Source organism: Mustela putorius, unplaced genomic scaffold (assembly GCF_011764305.1).
Source record: "Mustela putorius furo isolate JIRA1106 unplaced genomic scaffold, ASM1176430v1.1 tig00003858_pilon_pilon_pilon, whole genome shotgun sequence".
NCBI lineage: Eukaryota > Metazoa > Chordata > Mammalia > Carnivora > Mustelidae > Mustela > Mustela putorius.
The window spans coordinates 42,566,399-42,594,331 of record NW_025422010.1 but is presented as its reverse complement, the minus strand read 5'-3'; the positions used below and the strand labels follow the sequence as shown (position 1 = coordinate 42,594,331).

General features: G+C 42.7%; 1 protein-coding gene and 1 pseudogene across 3 annotated transcripts in view; one reads left to right on the top strand and one right to left on the bottom strand.

Annotated features, from left to right (window-relative positions):
- ACAA2 (acetyl-CoA acyltransferase 2) overlaps window positions 1-27,160 on the top strand; it is a 29,975-nt gene extending 2,815 nt beyond the window's left edge. For 2 of the 3 annotated variants that reach the window (XM_004752179.3, XM_004752178.3), the window contains exons 2-10: window positions 3,972-4,138; window positions 12,004-12,132; window positions 13,620-13,736; window positions 15,685-15,832; window positions 17,798-17,973; window positions 18,527-18,656; window positions 23,096-23,166; window positions 25,291-25,445; window positions 26,755-27,160. In XM_004752179.3, coding sequence (XP_004752236.1) covers window positions 3,972-4,138; window positions 12,004-12,132; window positions 13,620-13,736; window positions 15,685-15,832; window positions 17,798-17,973; window positions 18,527-18,656; window positions 23,096-23,166; window positions 25,291-25,445; window positions 26,755-26,839 — 1,178 coding nt within the window. In that variant the 3' untranslated portion in view covers window positions 26,840-27,160. Of the gene's footprint in view, window positions 1-2,494; window positions 2,529-3,971; window positions 4,139-12,003; window positions 12,133-13,619; window positions 13,737-15,684; window positions 15,833-17,797; window positions 17,974-18,526; window positions 18,657-23,095; window positions 23,167-25,290; window positions 25,446-26,754 lie in introns of those variants that run through there. The other variant, XM_045065615.1, reaches the window with a different exon arrangement.
- Window positions 4,635-11,900, bottom strand: LOC123387660 (annotated as a pseudogene).
- Window positions 27,161-27,933: the final 773 nt, after the last annotated feature.

Sequence of the window (27,933 nt, the reverse complement as noted above, 5' to 3'; positions counted from 1 at the left end):
GCCCATGTTTTTTTGTTCTCTCTTCTTCAGATTGTAAAATTTCTGTGTCCATATGTTCAAAGTCACTGAATCTCTCATTTCCATTCTTCTGTGAGGCCCATTCAGTGGATTTTTTATTTCAGATACCTTTCAGTTTTAGAATTTCCATTTTGGGGGGAAAAAAAAAAGGGAATTTCCATTTTGATTTTTTTTTTTAACAGTTTCTGTTTCTTTACTGAGATGGCCTATCCTTTGTTATAAGCTTACTTTGCTTTATATCCTTGAGCATAGTTAGAAAATCCTTGTCTGCTAATTCTAACATTTGGGTCATCTTGGGGTTAGTCTCTGTTGACTGTCTTTTAAGAATTCTTCATGTTAAGAAAAATAAAATAAATAAAATTTAAAAAATCATATTTTCTTGGCTCTTCATATGTGCATTAATTTTAGATCGTAGCATGAACGTTGCATATGAAACATTGCAGAGCCCGATTCTGTTATGTTCTTCCAAAGCCTGTTAATTTATTGATTGGTTGGTTGGCTGTTTAATTTGCAGGCAGTTAATTCAGCTGAACTTGGAATCGGTAAACTGTTTCCCTGGGAGTGGACAACAGCTCAAATCTCAGTTCAGTTCTGTTAGCCTTAGCTAAGGTGTTTGTAGATCATGGTTACAGGGCCAGCCAAATACTTAAGCGGAGTTCGTGTGTATGATTTGGGCTCTTGCCTGTGGTCCTTTCCTTTCCCACTTTCATTCTTATTTACCAGTGGCTGTGACTGCCATGAACTCAGTTCTCTGAGTCTTTAAGCCAGTAAGACAGTTTCTGAGTTCTAGCCATTCACGTAATGTGGACTCTTTGCCTTAAAGTCAGAGGCTATAAATAAATTGAACACTCACCCTGTACTGTTCCATTCTTCCACATCTCCTCCATACCTGTCTAGTTTCGTTCATTTTCCAAGGCTGTCAAGTAGTCATTTTTCTATACCATCATTGTTATTTGCAGGAGAGGTGATCAGATAGGAGCCATGATGACAATCAGGCTGTAATTAAATGAGGAAGAAGACATAGGAAGGGGAAAGAAAACCGAAATAAAATACCAGTATAAAAATAGGTAAAATATTAAAGCCAGGAGGTTTATTTATTTTTTTAGATTTTATTTATTTATGATAGAGCGATAACACAAGCATGGGGGAGTTGGAGAGGGAGAAGCAGGCTCTGCACTGAGCAGGGAGCCCAATATGGGGCTCGATCCCTGGGATCGAGACCTAAGCCAAAGGCAGGCACTTAACTCAGCCACCCAGGCACCCCAGGCAAGGAAGTTTAGAGGACATTGGCAGAAATTGAGGAAGGTATAGTGCCACAGAGAAACCCATCTATCAGAACAAAAGATCTGTAATGCACTGAAGTAATATTTATGGGCTTGTAAATATCTGAATATTGTATCTGTAAAGATTAATTGGTTCTCTTCTAAATTACAATTGCATTTTAGGAGTAGCATTCTTTTATCTTTTAATGTTTGGGGGTTTAAGATTTTTAAAAATTAGAGTGCATGAGCAGGGGGAGGAACAGAGGGGGAGAGAGAGAGAAAGAATCTCTAGCAGACTCTGAGTGGCTCCATAGCAGGGCTTCATGTCAGGACCCTGAGATTCTGACCTGAGCCAAAATCAAGAGTCAGATGCTTAACCACCTGATGCCTAACCTAACTGACTGAGCCATCCAGGTGCCTCTCCTAAAATTCTTTTAGACTGTGAGTTTCTCAAAGTAGGGATGAAAGGAGAAGCTGAAGTTTTTTGTTTTCTTTGGTTCTGGGAGGGTTTTTTTGTTTCTGTTTTTTGGGTTTTTTTAGGATAGGTTGAGTTTGTTCCACAAAAGAGATAGCCTCCACTAACGTAATCAGGAGAATTGTACTTAAATACCAAGCGTGGTATAATATTTGTATGGTCTCAATTACAGGTTAATATCTTGACACAAACCCATTGTTAAAAGTCCCATCATTTCTTGGCAGGACATGGAAATGTGAGCTCAGATTGTTTTGGGAGAAGCCTATGTATGCAAAGCACCAAGCATGAGGTCCACCCCATACTGAGTGCCTCCTGTACGCACTTTACTTTTGACCTGCAGGATTGTTAGGAAGATTAGATAATGAAAAGTGATAAAATGTCTCATGCTTAGTTGGTGCCTAATAAATGTTAGTGGGATGAAACGGACTATATTGGGTGCTGCTTCCCAATGTGCAAGTTTTGCCTCATACAGCTCTAGTGAGTATCACTCCCATCATCGGAGACTTCTGTAGCCTTTTTCGGTGGAGGTGGCGGTAGAGTGCCTCAGTTAGCGATTTTTATTTATTTGCATAGGGACATCTGTTGAACTAATAGTGATACCATAATTTTTTACTCTTAATTTACATTACTGTGTGTATAGATAATTTCCTCTATATTCTTTGTGGTTGGATCAGGAAATCTTGTTGTATTCTAAGAGACATGTTTTAACAGGATATTGGCAAACTAGAGTGTCTTCAGAAGAAAGCAACCAGAAATGATGTCAAAGAAGTTTTGTAAGAATGCCTTTTATTTACTTAAGAGATGGGAGGTGTTACAGGTTAGCTGACTTTAGATCTGGAGGGGCTCTCTGTGTAAAAGATAGTCCACTTTGTAAAATGAATGGTTCATATTATTTGAAATTTGTATTTTAGTCATCCTATGGCTCCAAAGTTAAAGGCATATGTAGTTCACATTCAAAACATTATCAATTCTAGAAACAGTTTTTCTTTCCTTTTTTTTTTTTCCTGTAGAAATAGACTTGGGATACATTTGGGTAAGCTGGTAGATGGAAGACTGGGTAAGCTGACTTAGCTATGTAGGAGGAAAAAATCATACTTTAGGTTGTCCATTCATAGGCACACTGCTTCACATGGTGGAGTATGCCTTACTGTAAATTTTCTAGCAGAGGAATTTTTGTCTCTTGTGTCAGGAATTTTCTGTGGGGTGAGTGGTTGTCCTCAAACCTCAAGAGAACTTTTAATTTGGAGATTCTTTGAGTCTGTGACTAGGAAATATACTTCAGCACATCGAAGAAGCATTGTTTTTGTTTTTGTTTTATTTTTTATTTTTTAAAGATTTTTTATTTTACTTACTTGACACAGAGAGAGAGATCACAAGTAGGCAGAGAAGCAAGCAGAGAGCCCAATGCGGGGCTGGATCTCAGGACCCTGAGACCATGACCTGAGCCGAAGGCAGAGTAAGCTTAACCCATTGAGCCACCCAGGTGCCCCTGTGTTTGGTTTTTGGTTTTTTTTTTTTTAAGATTTTATTTGTTGGAGCTAGAGAGCACAAGCAGAGGGAGCGGCAGGCAGAGGGAGAAGCAGCTCCCTACTGAGCAGGGAGCTTAATGTCATCCCCAGACCCTGGGATGATGACCTGATCCAAAGGCAGATACATAACCAATTGGGCATCCAGCTGTCCCAGCGTTTGTTTTATTTATTTTTTTTATTTTTATTTTTTAAAAATATTTTATTTATTTGATAGAGAGAGGGAGAGAGCTTATAAGCTGGGGAAAGGGGGAGCAGGAACTGGAGAGGGAGAAGCAAGCTCCCCGCTGAGCACGGAGCCCAGTGCAGGGCTGGATCCCAGGAATCCCCGGGATCATGACCTGAGTCAAAGGCAAAGACAGACGCTTAACCTACTGGGCTACCCAGACACCCCAGTATTTTAGTTTTAAACAAATGTTTCTAGCTTTGTAGCTCACCGGAGGACAAGAATGTTGTCTACCAGGATGGATTTATGTTGCAGCGTGCAGTTCTGGGGGCCAGCATGTAGGTACTGCTCCAGCTGATACCCCTTCCTTAAAAGATTGCTTCTGTGAGTGGGACTTGTTCCATGTACTGTTCTGGGACAAAAATTGTCTAAGTTCTAATTGAAAGCAGTACCTAGTACTAGGTTTCATAGTGAGATTATTTAAAGCATGTTCGGGACACTGAGGAATCTGTCTCTGCTTACAGGTGTGTTCATTGTTGCCGCTAAGCGAACCCCTTTTGGAGCATACGGAGGTCTTCTGAAGGACTTCACGGCTACCGACTTGACTGAATTTGCTGCCAAGGCTGCCTTGTCTGCGGGCAAGGTCTCACCTGAGACCATTGACAGTGTCATTGTAGGCAATGTCATCCAGGTCAGTAGGGCAGAAGGGAGGTCGGTATTCATTCTTGTTGCTTCGTGTTATTAAGAAGATAACTTAATATGTCTTAATAGTGAACTAGTTAATAGTTAAATGTATTTATGATTTAAGTAATCCTTGACTCTAGAAGTGATGGCATACATCAAAGCCACCATATAATCTAGAAGCTCTATATCTATCCCATTGGAGTTACATTTCATTGCTTCTCTGTCAGATTCATTTCCTTGACTTATCTAAAGTTAGTTGGCTCTCTCTGTTTACCAACTAAGAAGGGTAGAAAACCTGGTCAGTGTAAGACATCCCCTATAATTTCTTAACCAGCAGGACCTTGGTCAGTATTTGTTACGGAAATAAGAAACTCCTTTACCTTCTATATTGCTATGTTGAGGTCAACAAAATAGATCACATCATTTCATAGATAATGAAAGCTGTATATTTCTTTGAAGTATTGCCAAAGAGATGGGGCTTCCTTCTTCCTCCTGGCCCTTGGCTTAACAGAAGCTCCATGCAGAGTGCATTGCCACTGCAAGTTCCTTGTCACTGTTCTGCTGGCTCAGAAAGTGGTTGTTCCATACTAGGAGGGACAGGCCGAGAAGACTGGAGGCTGCTGCCACCACCTCCACCACGTGCTCAGCTCTTGGGGCAGGGATAAGGCTCCAGAACGGGTGTGCAATTATTTCCACCCCCCACCTCCGCTCCGGAGCCATGACTCATAGAGATTTCGCTTCTAGCAACAACCAGTTTTGTTTGCAGTGGAGTCTGAAGGGCTTCATTCATTTTTTTTTCTTCAGTGACACTTTTCCTTTAATAATTTTTGTCCTTTTCTGCTTTCCAAATGAGCTCTCAGTTACAAAATATCAAACCGCTCAAAAATTCCAGCTGTTGACACACTATGGTGAAGCTCACAAGTAAGGACAGGTGGCAGCGGTATGTGACAAGAGGTGGGAAGTGACTGAAGCGGTGCTTACAGATGTTAATGAGAAGCTGAAACTATGCAGCAGGTTGTGCCGTGATGGCAGCACAGCTTAGACCAGTCACTGCCTTGGGGTGTGGCATCAGCGTGTTTGGGTTCAGAGTCTACGTGGCAAAACGATTTCTTCCAGTTAAGAGTTCCTGGCTTGCACCAGTCACAGGATGGCCAAAGGGCACCAGACCCGTCTATTAGCTTTTCAGAAATGCTGCCGTAGACTTCACAGACGTCCTAGGAGACCTCGGGAGCTCTGCACTTCAGCGACACCGTGCCGTGTGGGTTTCCTGGCTGGATACATAGCTTAGCCAAACTCCAGATGCCATTATTGAGCTTCAAGGATTGGTACAGCATGTCCTCCCCTTCCACATTCCTCTTGGCAAGGCAGTAAACATTGCTGTTTTGCAGTTTGCTGGAAACTGTCAGTATTTAATGGACAGTCCTTAATCTGAAACTGAAGTTCTTTTTCACTGGGAATGGCCTTCCACTTGCAAGGAAGACCTGGCGCACCATTTTGAAATCTTCTACAGAGCGCACCCTGAGTGGGGTGAGAAGCTGAAGGAGAAGACAAACATTGTTTTTCACAGCCACCTGCAGTTACTCAGAGGTTCCATCTTCGTGACAGGACCTAAGGTGTTCAGAGGCAGGGAGACATCCACACGCTGCTTTGGCATCTGTGGTGTGTGGTTGGCCAGAGGAGTGCTGGGGATGACCCCAAAGCTGCTCTTGTTTAACTGGATTGCAAAGTCTGTCATGTGCTGCAAAGCATTGTTGGTGAAGTTCATTTCCGTGTAGGTGTGCCCTTGGCAGTGAGTAAATGTCCTGGAAATCTCCAGACCATTATTTTTTACTGCAGGCAGCCAGACAGCCTTAGGCACCACCCATCCAGCAGGTCCCATGCCTGTCCCATGGAGAGTGCTGACACGTCATTCAGACCAGTGCTGACCCCAGTGGGAGCAGGTGGAGGAGCGAAGGTTACAGGCCCTGAGGATGGGATGAAAGACCGTCTCGCCGGCCCATCTAGTCCTCCTCCAGGGAGATCTGCTGCTCCCATCTGTATGGAGGACACCTGAAGCACATTGACTGGGAGACTGAGGTCAAGGTTTAGAAGGTCTAGAAGGTCACCTTGAGAGGGGCTAACCTTAGGCTGTTCCAAGATCGTGGCAGTGGTGGTGCCAAAGGCTGTCATCGACATCAGTGCTCCCATGATGTATTGGCTCATGTTTGCGACGGATCCCATGACTTCCTTCTACAAAAGCATTGGGAGGCTTATGGTACACCAAGGTCCAAAGACTGGTGTGGCAGATGAGCTCATCCAGCAGAGCTAGCACAATAAGATCTGTCTCAGGGTCAGTGGCTTCTCACACAAGACGACTAATTTGCCTGTGACAGGGTCTGTTGAGAGAAGACACCAGTAAATATATAGCCCTGGTCTCGAAGGTCAGGTTTATCAGAATCCCGTGTTGTCAAACTCAAGACTTGTTGTAGCAGTTCCTGTGTTTCTGGTGTTTGCTTGAGAAGCAGCTTCGCTGTGGCAGTCAGCAGAGTGAGCTGCACCTGGGCTCATCAGGAAAACCCTCTGGGAAGCTCTTCAGTAACTCATCTCTGCCCCGATCCAAATCATAGCTGCTCGTGGGTCTGCTTCATCCAGCGAGAGTGGCACTGGTACTTTCGTACTTGTTGGAGTGTTTGTGTAAGATGTCCCTGATGGCAGCAGTTACCTCTTGGACCACCTTTGGTTTCCTTTGGTCCAGGTGAGGTCCCCAGTGTGTGCTTCCGCAGTGTGCTCTGTGGATCACTGCACTTCAATGGCACTATGCCTGCGGCGATTTTGAACAGCAAAATCTCCAACAAAAAGCACAAAAATGCAAAAAACGTTGCAATAAATAGATCACAAAAAGGAGATTTGTTTTTGTTTGTTTTTAAGATTTTATTTACTTCAGAGAGAGAGTGTAAGAGCAGGAGGGAAGGGGGAGGGGCTGACAGAGACGCAGACTCCCTGCTGAGCAGGGAGCCTACACAGGAGGCTCAGTCCCAGGACCCTGGGATCATGATCTGAACGGAAGGCAGACATTCAATGGACTGAGCCACTCAGGCGCCCTAAAAGGTCACTTGTTTATAGCATGAGAGCTAAAACAAGAAGGCTGAGTGTCCCTTTGTTCATCTCAGCTAGGAAAGTATATATTATTTTAGGCGACTAAATTTTCTCAGTGTTCCTCCAACCTGCCCATAATCTGGAAATAACCACAGAAGTGCTGGAGGTATTACTTTTGGGGTTACAAATAAATTTTTTTTAAAGATTTTATTTATTCATTTGACAGATCTCAAGTAGGCAGAGAGAGAGGAATGGAAGCAGGCTCCCCACTGAGCAGAGAGCCCAATTCGGGGCTCGATCCCAGGACCCTGGGATCATGACCTGAGCTGAAGGCAGAGGCTTTAACCCACTGAGCCACCCAGGTGCCCATACAAAGAAATTTTTAACACGTAGGTGAATTCGCGAGTATAGAATCTACGAATAATGGGAATCGACTAAGTAATGTTCTGAGAGGTTTTAAAGGCACTAAAGTATTCTGTCCTTAGCAGCTCTCATATATGAGAAGAATTACGTGAGTTACGGAGGTCAAAAAGGTATAATCTTCCAGTTCTAAGTCAGTCGGTCAGTCTTGGGGCTGTAACGAAACAGCATGATGACTATAGTTAATAATACTGTACCGGGCATTTGAAAGGTGCTAATAAGTATTAAAAGTCCTTGATGGGAGAAACAGGAACAAAGGCTGTGTTTTGCTGCCGCTGTAGTCTCCAGACAGAATTCCTGAGGTAGGGATTCTAACACCCCTCCCGCCCCATCAAGGACGGGTTAGTACTTTACCACTGCAGCTTTGTTCTTGTTCCTGTTACTTGCCGCTGATCTTTCCGCCGATAAGAGAGCAGTCATCTTTCAGACGCCACTTACATACACCTGAAAGGTCTCGAGACTCATGTTTTACTAGACAAAAGTAAAGAACCTTATCTAAGCAGCAGCCAGCCCCTCAAGGTCCTGGATAGGCTCTGCTTCCAAATTCCATAGGGACTTACGCTGTCTGTAACCCCCACTAACTACAAGGTATGTAATCACTCACAGCCCCAGTGCAGCTCTTCCTGCCTATGGGTCCTGTCCCTGTGCTTAAATAAAAGTACCTTTTTGCACCAGAAGTGTCTCAAGAATTCTGACCATTTGCTCCCAGCCTCACATCAGTCCTCAAAAAAATTTTTTTGTTTAACTATATAATGTGGTTTTGGAAGATAGGTGAGCTTTGGTGGGGCGAGGTCCAGAGTCTGCAGCCAAGAAAGAAGTCTTGACATCTTCAGTGCAAAATGGTGGTTTTATTAAAGCACTGGGACAGGACCTGTGGGCAGAGTCTTGAGGAATTATATAGGTTATTATATAGGGGAAGTTGGGAAAAGTAAGGAAAAGGAAAGTTTCAAAAGGGTTTTCATGTTAAAGAAGACCTACCTGTAAGACAGAGACCTTGCCATTCTCAAGTTAAGGTGGTTTTTCCCTCTGGCAAGGCATTAATGTTAACATAATTGGGAGATTACTGGAAGAATGTCCCACATGTCCCACCCCAGAGTGGGGGTTAGGGGGAGGTTGCCCTGTGTCAGCTTATGTCTTGTCTTCAGCTAGCCTTCTGCTCTCTCATCATATATGTGATGACAGATGTTAACTAGACTTAATTGTGATCATTTGCATTCTATACAAATACTGAGTCATTACATAGTACACTTGAAACTAATGTTTTATGTCAGTTATACCTCAGTTGAAAAATAAAACAGGAATAGGAACTTTTAAAAAGGGTTAAGTTCCAAGTAAGATTTATGGAATATTGAAAAGTCAGAAGAAACCCTAGAGATTTTATAGAACTCCAGGCCTCTCTTAACACATGAGGAAACCTCCAGGGAAGTTGCAGTGTTGCGGAGTGGTGATCTGTAATAGTCCTGGGCTGGAATGCTCCTGACTTCTGGTTCAATATTCTTCCACCTGTACTAAGCTCTTCCCACAAATCTTGGTGTTAAAAGGGACGTAGAGTCATTTCTTGGGAGCACTTAGAGAATATGTAACAAAAAAAAAAAAAAAGGAAAAATTATCAGTTACTTTCTGGAATACAGTGGCCAAAGTAGAAGATACCTGGTTTCTAAGCATCAGGTAGGACCATATTCAAAATATCCATACAAGTAAGTATGTATGCCATCAGCGAGATCTCCATAAACTATCTTTATTCAGTCAGTTGGTCTAGAATTTAACAACTCAATCGTAACTACTCTACTCTTATTTACAAAGATGGCACTTGGGAATCCATTTGCAGATAACTTCCCATGGGAGGAACTTGAAAGTTAGGTAAACCAAAGTTCACACTGCTAGTGAATGACAGAGTCTAGATTCCAATCCAGATCTGACTCCTGACCTAAAAATAATCTTTGTATTACCTCAGACTACTGCTTGATTTTATAAAACAACCTGTTTTGCCAGTCTGGACATTAGAGTATTATAAGGGAAGTGACTCCCAAAACAGAAAACCCTGGCAAAAGGAATTTTTATATGTTGAAGTAGGCTTAACAGGATCCTGGGCATGGGGCTAAGATTGCCTTTTGCCATTGGGAAACTATTAACATCAAGGCAGCTGAGTTCTTAGAGGACTGTCGGTCTGTTTCAAGGACTTGTCAGTGAGCTGTGAGTAGTAAGGAAATTTAATATTTTTTTCTTCTGCCTTTGTTTCCCACATCAGATGGACCAGTGAGGAACATGTCCAAGTTATTTTAGGAAGTAAAGCAACAAAACGCAAAGCTAAAATTTCCCATCAAGAAGTTCTTCTAGTAGCTTATGGCATGGCTTGTCTTGTGCATTACCACCCCCATGCCCCCTTTAGTGAGGAAGCATGACTTATTCCTCAACAAGTAAGCAATTACCCCTCAATAAGGAACACCTTTGAACACAAGTTTTGAATCACATCTGTCTACCTGTAAAGCTGAGGGATGCCATGTGGCAAATACCCACAAAACCCAAAATAAAGCCTTGAGCAAGGACAAAGATTTGTCCAAAAGTGCCTAGGATGGAAAGCCTGGAAGTCCATAAGACATGAGATACAACGGTGCATCCAAGTCCTGGTTTGTGTTACTGTGTGGGACAACCAGATGGTTTAAACTTCTGTGGCTCAGCCCATTTCTCTGTTTATCCAGACAGAGCTAGCACTGCTGTGTATGGTATCAATTTACTCCTTTGTCCTTTACGATTTATCTAGGCTGAACCCACTCCACCAGGTTTATCTAGGCTGAACCCACTCCACCAGTTTTTTCCCGAAGGCCGAGAACACTGATTGCATCCGTGCAGGCATGAGAAGCTCGTTACACGCTCCCACTCCCACGCCAAGTCTGACACCTTGGGAGTCCGCTTCCAGCTCTGCATTTTATGCCACTATATCTTTTGTATGTGTTTTTTCACAATTTTCCTATCATGCTAAACACAGTACAGTCTCAACACACTGACACCTGGTTCTGGTTACCTGGTAGTATTACTTGTGTGCCATTAATCAGGAGACCAAGGGCACCCGGGTGGTCCAGTGGGTTAAGCGTCTGCCTTTAGCTCAGGTCATGATCCCAGGGTCCTGGATGGAGCCCTGTATCAGGCTCTCCTCGAGCGGTGAGTCTTCATCTCCCTCTGTGCGCACTCTCTCTCAAAATAAATAAAATCTTAAAAAAGAACAAATAAATAAACAGGAGACCAAAACCACAGAACAAATACACAGGTTGGGATTATAGGGTAGGAAACCTATAAAAACACTGAAGTGCAGATTGTAACCAGCTGGTAAATCTGTAGCAGACCACCTGCCATCACTGCTCTTCTGGGACCCCAGAGCCGGGCCAGCACTGTTGCTTTGGAACCTGGGGTCCTTGTTAAACTCTCTCCTCCCTAGGTCAACAGGTCTCAGCCTCAGTTTCACATTATCCCCTGAGTGCTTTTATTTATTTATTTTTTTAATATTTTATTTATTTATTTGACAGAGATTACAAGTAGGCAGAGAGGGAGGGGGAAACAGGCCTCCCCTGAGCAAAGAGCCCGAGACAGGGCTGGATCCCAGGAGCCTGAGACCATGACGGGAGCTAAAGGTGGAGGCTTAACCCACTGAACCACCCAGGCGCCCCTCCCTGGGTGCTTTTAAAAGTATCTACTGATAGCCTTGCCTTGCTTGTGTTTTTCCGGTTTTATTGGTTTGGTTACGCTAAGCATTCGTACGTCAAGCTGTCCTGGTTTTCCGGTATGCAACAAAGGTTGAAAATTACAGCTTTGGATACTTTCTCTCTCTCTCTCTCTTTTTTTTAAAGATTGTATTTATTTATTTGACAGACTGAGATCACAAGTAGGCAGAGAGGCAGGCAAAAAGAGACGAGGAAGCAGGCTCCATGCTGAGCAAAGAGCCTGACACGGGGCTCGATCCCAGGACCCTGAGATCGTGACCTGAGCTGAAGGCAGAGGCTTAACCCACTGAGCCACCCAGGCACCCCGGATACTTTCTCTTTTAAGGAACATACTATTTTAAGATAGCCCATTTTATTTTTAAACATTTGTAATTGTTACCAATTTCTATCTTCTATTAATACAAGAATTATTTTAACTATAGTAATATAAGGATTTCTCGGACTTTGTGTGTTTAAAAACCAGCAGACCGCATTGTGTTTTTTATTCAAATAATAAACACATGTATTACATAAAATACATGCTATACCTGTATACATTGTGTCCTACCTTAGAGCCATGTAGTTTATTATTTTTGATAGATTGCCAACATTTCTGTGTATTTTGTCCTCCTTGTTGCCAAGATTTATAGAGGACATTCTTTGTCTTCTCCCTCTGTTCCAGAGTTCTTCAGATGCTGCATATTTGGCCCGGCATGTTGGTTTGCGGGTGGGAGTCCCAAAAGAGGTCCCAGCTCTCACTGTTAACAGACTCTGTGGCTCTGGTTTCCAGTCCATTGTGAGTGGATGTCAGGTATGGGAACGTTTTATTACTCCTCTGAAAATAATGCTAAAAGCTGTTGGAGAAAATGCCCCACTTCAGTAGAACACCGTAGGCTTTTGTTTTATAGTGCTTCGTTAGGAAAGGTCAGTATTTGATTTTTCTTGGAAAAGTACACAGGAATACAAGAATCCACAGTTCCTTAAAAGCTGTTCACGGATCTTTGAAGACAAACGAAGTGGAACAAATGAGCCACAAAAAGACAAATACTGTATGATCTCCCTCATATGAGTAGTCAGATTCATAGAGACAGGAAGGAGGATGGTGGTTGCTGGGGCTGGGGGAGGAGAAAAGGAGGAGTTCGTGTTTAACAGGTACTGAGTTCAGCCTGCAGAGCCGAAAAGACGTCTGGAGAGGAGTGGTGGTGGTTGGTCAGACAGCACTGTGAATGCACGTATTGAACTATACACTTAAAATTGGTTACAATGGTAAATTTGAAATTAGGTATATTTTATCACATTTTTTTTTTTTAAAGCTAATCATGACTCTCACTTTTATCGAGTGCTTCCTGTGTGCCTGACGTATGCTAGATTTACATTCAGTATCTTACTTAGTCTTCACAACCGGTAAGACGGGAACTATCACTATTCCCATTTAACAGACAAGGAAACTGATCAGTAAGGTGACTAAGTTACAGAGACAGAACTTGAACGTAGGCCTGTGAAACACGGAATAAAGACTATAGGCTAGGAAGAAAGTTGGAGGGTTTAGGGGATGGTAAGAAGTGCATTCCTTTTTAAGGGATGGGTACTTGGACAAATACATTTGATCCGTGAGCACAGGGAAAGGGATACAGTGAAATCCAATTTTATTTGTCCAGATCTTCATTTTCTTACAGAATGAAGGACGTGGACATATTGTGATGAATAATTTTCATGTTAATTTATTTCTGAAACAATGTATCTGAAACAGTGGTCCTGATTCTCTCAGCAGTCACTGTGAATACTGGCTTTGGAGGCTTGTTCTTGCTTCTTTTCTGAGAAATGCAAATAGTGGGAGGTGTTAGAAGGAAGAAATGGGTTTCCTTTTCTGATCCTCCTCAGTTAACTCAGTTCTTGTGTGTGGTCTGTTACTTGCAGCAGACTCCTGCATTAATGGGATAAATTCTTCTTCCGCCTTTTTAAAGGATTTATTCTTTATCCTCCGCTGATAATCTATATATTATACCAGGCATTAATATCTCTGCTGATTTTCAGTATTTATTTCCAGGGTAAGAATTATCATTCCTTGCCAAAACATAGGTAGAATTTGTCACTTGCGCACACACAATTGACGTCTGTTAGGTTTTTCTCCCCTTGTGTCTTGGGGATGGGTACTGTGGCATGTGCTTTACCATGATTTGACAAGTATTTCATTTTGAGACTGTAAACCATTACATTTACTGTTAGTTTACTGCTTAATACAAACCTCTGTCACAATAAAAGTTTTATTGTTATTGCTGCGCATTCGTTTTCCAATAGGAAATTTGTGTTAAAGAGGCCGAAGTTGTCTTATGTGGAGGAACTGAAAGCATGAGCCAGTCCCCATACTGTGTCAGAAACGTGCGCTTTGGAACCAAGTTTGGATCAGATCTCAAGGTTGGAACCATTCAGATGTTTAAAAATGATTTGTCATGCATTTATGCTAATATATATTTTTAAAATTTTATTTATTTATTTGGCAGAGAGATAGTGAGGGAGGGAACACAAGCAGAGAGTTGGGAGTGGGAGAAAGGAGACGCAGGCTTCCCGCTAAGCATGGAGTCTGATGTAGGACTCGATCCCAGGACCCTGGGATCATGACCTGAGCCAAAGGCAGCTGCTTAATGACTGAGCCACCCAGGCGCCCCTGTGCTAATAATTTTAATAACACCATTTGGGGAGAGGGAAAACGGATTTTGAAACCAGTTTCATTAATAGGGGATTGACAAAATACAAAAATGACTTGAAATTTGTAAACTATTTCAAACCCCCAGTCCGGTTTTAGTTTTGACGTCTTAACCCGCATTTAAAAAATCCACATAGACTTTATCTCACTTTATCTCATGGAATCAATACACTGGGGAGGCAGAGGAAAGGAGGAGGCCGATCACAAAGTCGGCACAGGTTGAAATAATTAATTTCTCTACTGAATAAATGGTACACCCAGTGATTAAATCTTTACCATGATTTATGGAAGTTTTGTTCCTGGAGCAGTCTCCATTGAATAGGTATCTTCTTCACAGAAAACCTACTCTGTTTTATTGATTTTTTTTTTTTTTAATTTTGCTCTTTAAATTTTTTTTTTTAAAGATTCTCTTTGAATAGAGATGATGTTGTCCTGAGTCAGTCAGACAAAAACTGACCTTCGCATCTTTGAGAGCTCTGGCACGGGAATGACAGTACTGACAGAGGGCACTAGTGGGCTGTCCCTCCCCTGGGAAAGGGCTAATGACATTCTCTGTTGCTAGCATTTTCCAACAGCAATGATTGGTTCACACTTCACCTAGTTCATCCCCTGGCCTTTTTGAAAGTTGGAAAGAATAAGACCTAGAAAATATGAAATAGTATTTTAGACACCAAGCATTAAGAAAACCTTTGGAAAGACAGGTCAGTGACTCAAAGATGACGAGGGGCAGTGGAGAAGACACAAGGGAGCCTCCTTATCAGAGACTGACCCACTGGATAATAAGTAACTTTTCTGTTCCTCAAGGAACCTGTGTGGGGTTTTCCACCTCCCAGTAGCTGACAGAACCAGCTGTTCCTGTCACTGAAGGAGCTCAGGCACACTCCTGCGGAGCGCAGAATCATGGGTCATAGGTGGCTACAGGGAAGCATCGCATGAGGACCCCGTGTTAGGTTTAGATTTCTTAAAAATGTAGCCTGGAGGGTTTCTCTCTTTCTTTCTTTCTTTCTTTCTTTTTTTTTTTTTTTAAGATTTTATTTATTTATTTGAGAGACAGAGATCACAAGTGGGCAGAGAGGCAGGCAGAAGGAAAGAGAGAGGAGGAAGCAGGCTCCCTGCTAAGCAGAGAGCCCGATGTGGGACTCGATCCCAGGACCCTGGGATCATGACCTGAGCTGAAGGCAGAGGCTTTAACCCACTGAGCCACCCAGGTGCCCCTTTTTTCTTTTTTAAGATTTTATTTATTTATTTATTTGTGAGCGAGTATACGGCGGGAGGGGAGGGGGGTGAGAGAGGGAGAGGCAGACTCTCTGCTGAACAGGGAGCCTGACGATCCCTGGACTCCAGGATCATGGCCTGAGCCAAAGGCAGACGCTTAGCAACCGAGCCACCCAGGTACCCCGGTCATTTCGTTTTTGATTGTAGGATGATCTCCTGTGTCCCCTCCCTGAACAGTGAGGATGCGTGCATTTGATTATGGCATTGCCTGTTTTTTAAAATGTCCCAGAACCAAAGATGAATAATAATAATAGTAATAGTAATAATAATAATCAGAAAACATAGTTTTACTTTCATTTATTGGGACAATTAATTAAATGTAGAGATATTACTTTCAAAAGATACACTTTAACAAATCACCTTACTACTCATGTCTTTCAATAGCTGGAAGATGCTTTGTGGTCAGGATTAACAGATGAGCACATCCGGCTCCCCATGGGGATCACCGCGGAGAATCTTGCTGCAAAACATAACATAAGCAGAGAAGACTGTGACAAGTACGCCCTGCAGTCCCAGCAGAGGTGGAAAGCTGGTCAGTGCGATGCATGTTGGAAGTGTCAACAGAAGAAAACTTGGGGGGGTGGGTGAAATGGGCAGAGGGAGTCAAAGGTTATAAAATAAAGTAAGTCCTGGGGATGTAACATACAGCATGGTGATCATAGTTAATAACAATGTAGAGCGCGTGCGTGAAGTTGCTAGTAGAGTAGGTCTTCAAGGTTCTCGTCACAAGAAAAAATATTGGTGCAGCTATGTATGGGGACAGATGTTAACTAGATTTAGAGCAGTGATCATTATGCAATCCTGTATACACAGATAACGAATGGTTGGGTTGTATACCCGAAACTAATATAATGTTGTATATCAGTTATACCTGGGTTTAAAAAAATAGAGAAGATTTTGGTCGTTTTCGGATTATAATGGTCATATAATAATATTTATTTAAAATTGTACCTTTTGAAAGTCACTTTTTTTCATCATTCCTTTGCGTTTAGATGACTAGATGTTCTGTGAATGATTGCAAAATTAACCGGGAGTTTCTCTTTTGAAATACAGTAATGCTACATAAAAAGTGGCATTGCTAATTGACCTTATCTGGCCACTTGAATTTTGTCCTCCGTGGTTCTGATGTTAGTAGAACACGTAGAACACTCTGCTGCGAGGGCTTTGATACTCTGTGAGAGACAATGGCTCCCGGAAGCTGCGGGCCCAGAGAGGGTGTTCTCCTCTGTGAGGCATATCCTGTTCACGAGGAAGGGATGGTATGTTTGGAAAGGACCCATTGTGCGCCTTCCTCCTCCCATTCCTAATTGAGAATCGTTGCGCGCTGCGCTGACTTGAAGACTCAGAACTCTCTGCGGCCAGAGCTCTGGTGCCATTGGTATAACACTTCTCACTACTGTCAGACCAGTCCAAGGTGGGCAACATGACAGTATGGTGAGTTGAAGTCTCTTGAAAAAGGTTTTTTAAATTAAACTATTATAAATGAGCAGCAACTCTTCTTCAGGGGCGTTAAGTACTCGGAGTAGTGAGAATGAAGTTCATCTTAGCTCTTCAGAGGGAGAAGTGGGACGGAGCGGATTCCGGCCAGCTCATTCTCTGTGTTTTTCTTACACATTAAAGTGGGAGCATGCTGGTCCGGAGGCCAGGAGGCACCAGCTCTGTGTCTACCTTTGCCTCATAAACAAGTTAACCAACCTCTACCAAGTCATTTTTTTCACTGGGCGTCTGTACAACTGAGATAAAGAAGATTTGCCTCCCCTTTTCCCCTAAGAGTTATGAAAACCAAATAAGGGAAGTGTGTAGCCTGCCCTTGTAAAGGGCTGTCAGAAGGAAGGTGGTCTCACTCCTGGCGTATTCTGTTTCTGGAGGCTGTAGAGTACTGCGGTCCATTGTAGTCCGTGGAGGTGGAAGCAGGGCAGCTGTTTCACTCATAACTGTGTCGGTAATCGCTCGTAGAATTTCTTTGGGTTGCTTGTCATTAAATTTCAGTGATAGATTACTTGGTAACCTAGATCGATAACTTCTTTTGGAGACAACTTCTTTTTTCTTACTGTGGTAAAGACACTTAAAATAAACTCTACCCCCTTAAATTTTTTTAAGTGTACAATACGTTATTGTTGTACGACCTGGTGACTTTTCAATTTACTTCTTACCTCACCCAGAACAGTTTAAATGAGACATTAAGTTTACTTAGTGCTATTCTATCTGTAGCTAACAGACAAGGACTGCTAGTAGTCTAGTGATAACCTTGTTAAAAAAAAAATTACAGTAAAAAAGATCAAAATTACAATTTTAAAAAGAGGCAGAATACATTTGCATAGATTGATGGCAGTGTATTAAGTCCTTCAAGAGGCAGCGTAAGTTGTACCTGTAACAGAGGCTTATGTTAAAGTCGGCTGCGAGGAAAGGGTAGAGCCGAAACTGAAGGATGTGTTTGATTTGGTTTCTTGTATCTTCTTTTTCTCCCATTCTCACGATGGTCTTGCTCCTCTTTCAGCTAACGATGCTGGCTACTTTAATAATGAGATGGCACCCATTGAGGTGAAGACGAAGAAGGGGAAACAGACAATGCAGGTAGACGAGCACGCTCGGCCCCAGACGACCCTGGAGCAGTTAACTAAACTCCCCCCAGTATTCAAGAAAGAGGGAACCGTGACCGCGGGCAACGCCTCGGTAGGTGACGCCACAGCTCACCTTGAACTCTTGCTGCCGTGTTCAGTGCCAAGTAGTCCTGTGGGGTCTTTTGGAGACTTCTCGTGCTAGTCTTTAGCTGTTTACCTTCAACTGGCAGCGTTCATATTCGGTTAATTGGGGGTTTCATAGTCCCAAACAAAATACTTTAATCGCATATAATACTCTTCCAGTTTCTTAGTCTTTTCAAAATATTACAAGGACTGTAGAAGGAAATCTGCTTGGTTATTATTCCAGTTTTCCTGGGTTCGTTGGTTGGTTTGTTGGTTTTCTGATGTATACAACTCAGCAGATTCCTTACATCTCCCCATATCTGGACATAATCTTTTCCTGGACATTGTTTCCTGTTTTCCCTTGGTGAGGTTAGATTCTGTGCCTAAAACAGTTCCTGGAGCACTGTGAGCCCTCATCGTAGCCCAGATTGTGATGCTGTTTCTTACATAGTACCACAATCTTAACACTACCGCATTAGCTCAAACCTTGATTAACTGGGTCCTTCTGCCATCTAGTCAGTGTTCCTGTTTTTGTTTCCAAGGGGGTATCCGATGGTGCTGGAGCTGTTATCATAGCTAGTGAAGATGCTGTTAAAAAACATAACTTCACACCACTGGCAAGAATTGTGGGCTATTTCGTGTCTGGATGTGATCCCTCCATCATGGGTATTGGTAAGTTTGTTGTGTATGTTTCTGGAGAGAAGTTGTCTTTGGCCTTCAGATACCTGAAACAGTAGCCAGATCAAGGTCACTTGTGGAGAAATGATTGGTCATCAGTCATTTAAACAAATCTAGAAAACCTGTGCCGGGCCCAATAGGAAAACCAAGACTGCTCGTGGGCAGTTATCACATCTCACTGTCTGTATTTAAGACTGGCTCCCAGCATATAACAGAAGAATTACAAGGTGCTGACTACAGGAGACACGAGGCAAGGAGGGATCCTGGGGCCAAACAGAGATGGCTGAACGCTGGGTGTCGTGCATGCAGCCACTGGTGTGTCTCCTTTCCTCTTCCCACAACCCCTTTGTGAGGGAGAAAATGGAGGCTTAGGGAGGTTATCTTGTCAAGTTCCAGACGGGTAAGTGATGGAGCCAGGATGGGAACCGGGCCTCTCTAATTCCAGTGCCCTTCCCACTGTGCTGTCCCGGAAGTCAGAGTCACACCCACCTGGCTCAGCTGCCACTTCATAGGAAATGAAGGATTCCCGTGGATCTCAGTTTGGCAGAGATGAGGAGAGCTCCCTACAAGTGTGTATAGTTGACCTTGAACAACGTGGGCACAAGGGGTGCCAACCGTCACACAGCCGGAGTCCAAGTACCTGTTGCTTCCCATGAAATGTAACCACTAAGAGCCTCCTGTTGCCCAGAAGTCTGACCCGTAACATAAGCTTTTAACACACACTTTGTATGTTACGTGGAGTACGAATTGTGTTCTCACAGTAAACTAGAGGAAAGGAAATGTTCTTAAGAAAACTGTACGCAAATACATTCATCGTACTGTAATCTGCACGTAAGTGGACCTGCTCCATTCAAACTTGTGCTGTTCAAGGGCCTGCTGTATGCTCCTTTTGGCTTGAAAGATACAAATTAGGAAAAGAAACAGCTTTTTGCTGGATGTGCTCCTAGGAACCTCAGATATGCTGAATTTTAGTAATGTCTCTCATCATTCTCCAGGAAACAGAATTGATGAGGCGCCTCACTTAAAAATACTAGTGCTGGAGGCTTTGTCCTGTCCCGTCTGTACCCTCATACCCCAAAGAAAAGGCTCCTCTGGGGCTAGATTTAGATTCTCGATGGGTCCAGAGGTTTTTCTATGAGCGCAGTTAGGCCTTTTCCAACTAAATTGGATTTTGAAGTAGGATCCAGGGTAGAAGGGGGACGACCTGTTGCTGACCTGTGTTCCCGGAGATCCTTCGGTCTGTCCCTCAAAGTTCTTCTCAAGTAATAGCATCTATGCTCACTGGGGACATAGTAAATACCCAACTGTATCTGTTTATATTTTGTCACTTTCACTGTGTTTCAGATTACTTTAACCAAAACCATAAGCTATGTGACCATCTGTTAAAAGTCAGTTTTTTCTATGTTTCAGGCTTAAAAGCTTAATTAGCTTTTAGCTCCTTGCTTTCACCAAAACACTGCTTTTGCTTTAGAGATGGAAAGTAGCTTTAAAAAGTATGGTATTTATCACTTCAGTGTCTGGAACAGACCCCAAATGATCATCAAAATCTACCCATAACCCCACCCCAAAAGATTTTGTTTCAGTAGTTCTAGGGTGAAGCCTGGGGAGTGTGGGGTTTAAGTGTACCTGGCTCGTCTTGATGATCAATCAAATTTATTTGATATAGGTAAGTAGTTCTTTTATAGTTCTTTTCAGTTTAATATCACTGGATAGGTTCTGGTACATTAACATAGCGAAGAAAATGTCGTTTTCCCAGGGCGCCTCGGTGGCTCAGTCACTAAGCATCCGCCTTTGGCTCAGGTCATGATCCTGGGGTCCTGGGGTCGAGGCCCACATCCGGCTCTCTGCTCAGAGGGAAGCCTGCTTCTCCCTCTCTCACCCCTCCTGTTTGTGTTCCTCTCTCGCTGTGTCTCTGTTAGATAGATAATAATCTAAAAAGGAAAAAGAAAAAAAGAAGAAAATGTAGATTTCCTTTCTTGTGTTCCAGGGTCTGGATGCTGGCCTTTTCTTTGTAGCCTTTTCTTCGGGGTATGAGGGTACAGACGGGACAGGACAAAGCTTCCAGCACTAGTATTTTTTAAGTGAGGCGCCTGCAGTACAGTGAATACCATTGTGGAAGGATTGCTTTTTTCCCTCAGGGCTTAAGCAGAGCCATAAATGCCAAATGCCCCAGTGTCAGATGTCCCTTCACTAAACAGCTGTCTGTCAGTTGTTGTACGGGATTAAACAAGGTGACTGCACGGATTGCCCCAAAGGAATAAACAACGGAGAGTGGTTTTTGAGTGGTGGGGATTGATTCATCACTCCAGTTGCTAAGAATGGTGCCCTGGGTTATGTAGTTATCCAACATCAGGCAATCCTTAGCCTTTCCAGAGAAGCTGCTGACCCAGAAAAGGGAGGAAAGCGGGGACTTGGCTCTCGCAGTGGCTCCCAGGAAGGACACACACGGAAAGACAGTCAGTGTTCCCTGGAACTCCCCCGTGGCAGCAGTGGTGGGGGAAACCTTGAACCTCTGCAGCTATAGCAGCTCTGGTTTTATCTTTTATTGGGCTTAATTTGTAGAGAGGATTCCAGTGGTTAAAAAGAAGGTTAAAACCCAGTTCAGAGCACTTGTGATGAGAAGCTTACAGCCCAAAACAGGTGCTCAGCGTCACATAGCTTAGTGGCAGGACTAGAAATGAGGTCTCCTTTCCCCAACAAGATTATTACAACTTTCTGGGTCCCTGTGAAGTCCAGTAACAGTGTTACGGGAACAGTCCTTTAAAAGTCAGACTGTGACCCTGCGTATTTTTAACAATTGACCGTAATGATTCTGAGTTAATAAGAATGCACTGAGTCACGCTTACTGTGGAGATGAGGACAAGGAGATGTGTCGAGCGAGTTAGCCCCTCAGCTTTTGGTTCCGTGTGTCTCTGACCCCTGTAAGAGTACTTTATCCCCGGCCATGCTGGCTAACTGCTGGCTCCGCTGTTGACTGTCCTATTTTTGTGCCTTAGACATTCAAAGAGAATCTAGAACTAGGTTTTATGTTATATCGGTAGCCAGATTGAAAAGCGCTAACCCGATGCCCTTTGCCAGTAAGCAGACGACTGTCCAAGGAACATTTTAACTTAGGTGACAAAACAAAGCACACTGTGTTTGGATTGCATCATGCTCTTCTTATGAAGACCGATTGCCTATATTCCCTTAGGCACATGTATGACACTTGTTGCAGAGTATCTGACTACTTTAACTCAATAGAACATAACGCATACATTTTTTAGACATGGTCATTCCATTCTCTCAGAATAGTGAAGTAGATAATCTTCTTCAGCCAGCTTTTTTACCTTTCAGGAGAAAATACCAGTATAACTTGAAAATCTTGAGCAGCGTTAAACTAACTGTCATTGGTGATCATCAGTAATCTGGGAGCTAAAGTTTCAGAAGTCTTACTAGGTAGATTTGCATTTCTGCCATGGGGGTGGTTTCGTTTAAAATCTCTGCCTACCACTGGCAATAGAAACGCTCCTTTGCTTCAGGTATCTTTTCTTTGAAGTGCCTTGTGGTTTCCTGTCTTGCTGTGCCCTCGTGGAGATACAGCTGCCGTTTCTTGTCTTCCGTCCAGATGGACCTGAAAAATTCAGAGTGGCCATTCTCCCAGTCCTTCTCTACTGGGAATGCATATTACTTGTGACCCAGGAGAGCACTCAGTCTGCCTTGACCTTCGGTAGGAGGCACACTCTGTCAATGACTGCAGAACCCCATAGATATCTCCTTCGGCTGTCTGAACTCTTTTTTTTTTTTTTTTTTTAATATTTTATTTATTTATTTGACAGAGAGCACAAGTAAGCAGAGTGGCAGGCAGAGGGAAAGAGAGAAGAAGGCTCTCTGCTGAGCAGAATCTCAATGCAGGGCTCGATCGCAGGACCCTGGGATCGATCATGACCTGAGCCGAAGGCAGACACTTAACCAGCTGAGCCACCCAGGTGCCCCTGTCTGAGCTTTTTTTTTTTTTTTTTTTTTTTAATTTTTATTTATTTATTTATTTATTTATTTTAAAGATTTTATTTATTTATTTGTCAGAGAGAGAGTGAGCGAGAGCGAGCATACGCAGACAGAGTGGAAGGCAGAATCAGAGGGAGAAGCAGGCTCCCTGCGGAGCAAGGAGCCCAATGTGGGACTCGATCCCAGGACTCTGGGACCATGACCTGAGCTGAAGGCAGCTGCTTAACCAACTGAGCCACCCAGGCGTCCCCCGTCTGAGCTTTTAAAGCTGTTTCTGGCAGAAGTCTCCATGTGAGCCTCTCATTTGCACTTTTGCACAACCATCTTTTCACTTTGGTTCTGTTTTCTGGTTTTTTATGGTCCCATCATTGCATAATGTGCTAAGGTGGTAAGATTTGTGGCTACTAATACCTGCCACATAAGATGGAACTGATTTTGTTCTTATGTAGGCCCCGTCCCTGCTATCAGCGGGGCACTGAAGAAAACAGGACGGAGTCTTAAGGACATGGATTTGGTAGAGGTAAGTGTTAAGACTATTGTACATGAATAAGCTACTAACATGTATAGCATGAATGGCTTTAATTTGGTATTTTATAGCTTTTTTTGTTTCCGTGCTATTAGCCTTTCCAGATTACATGTGTCCAAGTATTACTTCCACTACGTGCTTTGAATAGGTACTTTTCTCTACCTGATTAAAATACGTATATTCAAATAATTAAAATAGCCTGATTTCTCCTACTAAGATATGAATTCCTAGAAACGTCTTAGGACCTTACAAGAATATTTCATTTTAGACTACCAGTGTGTTTGTTGAATTGAATATTCTATGAGGTGGGTGAGAATAACTTCGACCTCTGATGCATTAAAATGAAAAAATATATAAGCAAAGAATTGACATAATAGAAAAATTAATATCTGGTGCCAAATCTAGAAGTTTCTTGGTTTCTTGCCCTCGCACCAAGTTAAAACTCTCCATCCCCCAGACTTACCTTTGTCTTTTACACCATAGTTTTGGCTAGATTTGGGGTGTGATAATTTTTGGCATAGAAAACTTAAGTTTATTATTATAAGTATGGTGATTTTTTAAAAAGAGTTTATTTATTTATTTGACAGGCAGAGATCATAAGTAGGCAGAGGGGAAAGCAGGCTCCCTGCTGAGGAGAGAGCCCGATGTGGGGCTCAATCCTAGGACCCTGAGATCATGACCTGGGCTAAAGGTAGAGGCTTAACCCACTGAGCCATTCAGGCGCCCCACGATTTTTTTTTTTTTTTTTTTAATGTTCGTTTTGAGCAAAGGCATCTTAAGCATTTAGCACAATTAAAAGGAAGAGTGGAAAAGAAAATAAAGCTGGATTATATACATTTTACATTTGGGGACTATTCGAAAATTTTAGGTAATTAAATATCTTTGCTTCTTGACTTTGGGAAATAACTAACATAACAAAGGAAGTCTCTCTAAATTGGTAGAGAAGGGGCTTGTCACTCTGCACAGGTGTGATCATCTCTCATCCAGGAAACCAGGGTTTTAGACAAACAGCTTATCCTTCAAGCTCTTCTTCCATTCTTAAAGCCTCAAGGCGGCTGCTTAATTATCATATTCACAAATAATATTCCTGGATTTCTGACTCTAGATTTCACACTTAAAGCTCTGTTTAAATATGTCAGCTCTGCGAAGCTGTTCATAATCATTTATAGATATGTATGTGCTCAAGGACATAGCTTTATAGGATTGTCTTTGGGACTTTTGATGATCATGGTAGTTTTACCTTGATTCAGAAACCTAGTTTCGCTGGTTCATATTCCACTTCCCTTAGTACCACCTTAAACATGACCATATAAAATGGGAAAATAATGCAGGACCTAAGGACAAACAAAACACCATCTTGGAAAAGCACAAGGCTAGATTTTGATTTCGACTCTGTGAAAGTTACCTTTCTTAAAATCAGTTTTTTAACCTATAAAATTTTCTAAGATCATATAAAACTATAGTGCTATGAACCTGAAGGAAGGTAATTCTCATAGCCAACCTTGCTGAGTAAATACAATATGATCCTCTCAGATCTGCTAGATTCCAACACGGTAACAGTTCCTCTATTTATCTGGCTCTGCAGGTTTATCCTCGTTGTGTGTCAGTTTATTCTTAGAAGAATGGCTAGTAGTACTGAGTAGTAATAAAAATAATAGGACAAACCATCTACTGAGTGGTTGGTATGTGTCAGGTAATAACACCAGACACTTAATACCCACGATTTCATTTAACCTTGACAGTAACTCCTAGGATGCACTACAGTTACATTTTACTGTTGAAGGGACCTCGGTGTCGAGAGCTTAAAGAACATGCATACAGCCAAGATTTGAGCCATCCGTCTGGCTCCGAAACCTGTGGGCCATCTCCCACTGCCTCCACTAGGTATCCTTTTACAACATTGCTGAGGGCTTTTCTCCGAGGGATGCAGTTGACTTAAGTATCAGTTAGTAAATTACACCCATTTTCAAACCTGATTATCTTCACAAAGAGTGGTTGAAGATAAAAGGTAGTTTAAATAGGAAAAAAAGCAAAATTAGTCATCAGTAGGACTGGACATTCTCAGTTAAAAATCAACTTATGAGCGAGGATTTTTATCTGTGTTTTGATTATGTTTAGGTGAATGAAGCTTTTGCTCCTCAGTACTTAGCAGTCGAGAAGAGTTTGGGTCTTGACCCAAGTAAGACCAACGTGAATGGTGGAGCCATCGCCCTGGGTCATCCCCTGGGAGGATCTGGATCGAGAATTATGGCACACCTGGTTCACGAATTAAGGTATTTGCTAGAAGTTGTTACGTTTCATATTTGCCATCTTTGGTTAAAAATGCATGGATTTGGGTTTCTTCAGAACAGTCCGGCATTTTTCATTCGTCCTCATTTCCCCATGTACTGCTGCTTACCAGGAACGTGTTATAATGGCCACACCCTTTGCGGCTGACAGTGTAGATGACCCAGCTGACCTGTTAGGGCTCTACACTTGGGATGTGCACGCTTCCTTGTGTTGCCGAGGCCTTGTTTGTCGTCTTGTGCTTACCACTCTCGTGCCAGTTACAAGAGTGAGATATGGTTCTTTAGGAGAACAAACAGAATATTGGGAGGATTCTGAGCTAGGTGCTGTCATTTAAGAAACCGGAGCAAACTGCTCGTTTGGGTCTGAGCTAAGTGTTTCCTTCACCAGTGCCAGGGTTCCAGAAGAGCCCTTCTGTGGGTATGATACTTCTCAGTTTTAATACAAGAGCTCCTCCTTCTGGTACTATGTAGTTTGGGCCATTTTGCTCTATTAGGAAGAAGCAAAAAACGAAATAAGTCAAGCAAAAAAAAAAAAAAAATCACTCTGGCTCCTGTAAGGTTAAGGTAAATGGGATTCATTTCATTTCATTTTATTTTTTATTTTTTTTAAGAATTTATTTATTAGCGCACAAGCAGTCATGGAGAGAGGGAGAAGCAGACTCCCCACTGAGCAGAGAGCTCAATCCCAGGACCCTGAGATCATGACCTGAGCTGAAGGTCATGATTGCTTAACCAACTGAGCCACCCAGGTGCCCCTCATTTAATAATTCACGGAGTCGAAATGAGTAATGTGCACCAGAAAGTTCCTAGGTGGTTTCTCTAGGATTGAACAAGAATAGATCGTGGTCTAGAGGAATCTAATTTTTATGCAAGGGACAAGAAATGCTTCTAAATCACCCACCCGTTCACAAGGGCACACCTCACTGATTGCCCTTTCTCTCCTGTGCCATGAAAATCTGGACTGTATAAAAATCAGAGGCCGGCCCTTCTTCAGCTTCCTTTTCATCTCTGTGACCTCCTGGCCCCTCTCCTTTCTCAGAGCACACCTCAGCTTCTAGATCTGTTTCAGCTTCTCTCTTCTTTGTTAACAACTTCTTTTAATAAAAATACTGTTTCCTGAATTCCTTACCTTGTGACTATAGATCAGTATTGAGGCCTGGAGAAAAGATTGAGACACTGAGCTGAATGAGGATGAATAATGCAGATGTGGTCATTATTAATTCTAGTTCTTCTAATTTTCTAATGAGTTCTGTTTTTTATTTGAGTAGATTTCAGCCACTGCTTTCTCTTCTAGGCGTCGGGGCGGGAAATACGCTGTTGGGTCAGCTTGCATCGGCGGTGGCCAAGGCATTGCCGTTATCATTGAGAGCATGGCCTGAGGGGCAGGGGATGCAGCGAGGCCCCCTCGTACTGTCTGGGCCGGGCCACAGCAAAGCAGGGGATCTTCGGAGCAGCTACGAAATGAGACGTGCCCTCTACTGCAAGTGGCTGAGTGTGATTAAGGGATAATGAGGCAAAGATGTATTTCTCATGAATAAAATAAGCTCTCTCAAATGCATACAAAATATGATATATTTCTGCACAAAAGTCCAACTACAGAGGCCTTAAAAGAAATTGTATTCTCTTGCCATATAATTACCACAAATGCCTTAGATAATACGATTGCAAGAAAATGGAATAAATACTGCTCTAACTTCTGATCCTTTAATGTCTTTCTTGGATTTTTAGAAATCTCTTAATTGAGGAAAAATACACATACCATAGAATTTACCATCTTAACCATTTTTAAGTGGCATCAAATACATTCCCACTGTTGTGCAACTGCCGGTAGCCTCTGGATTTGCTTCGTCTTGCAGAGCTGAAATTCTGCCCCATTCAATACAGACTCCCAGCCCCCCTCTCTGCCCCCCAGCAAGCACCATTCTTTCTGCTGCTTTTAGACTACTCTAGGCCCCTCACAGAAAGGGAATCCTACAGGAGCTGTCCTTTTGGGCCTGGGTTATCTCACCCAGTGTCACGTGCTGTCACGTGTCTGCACTGCCACCTTTTCTAAGAACACTCCATTGTATGTATAGACGATGTCTATCCTTCCATGCACCCGTGGACACTTGCGTTGCTTTTGTGATGAGTATCTCTTCATGGCCCTGCCCTCAGTTCTTCTGGGCATGTTCCCCAAAGTAGAAATATTTCTAGGACTTGACAGTTTTCCATAGCAGCTTCACCCTTTTACCCTCTCACCAACCTTGCGCAAGGGGTTCCAATTTCTCCACATTCTGCACAGATACTTGTCCTTTTCTGTTTTTGAGAATAGCCATCCTGGTGGGGTGCGGGGCACCTCCCTGTGGTTCAGGGTTACGTTTCCTTAACGATCCGTGATGTCGAGCATCTTTTCCCAGGCGTATTGACCATCCCTACATCTTTTTTGAAGAAAGTCTATTTTAAGTCCTTCTCCCATTTTTTAAGTTGAATCGTT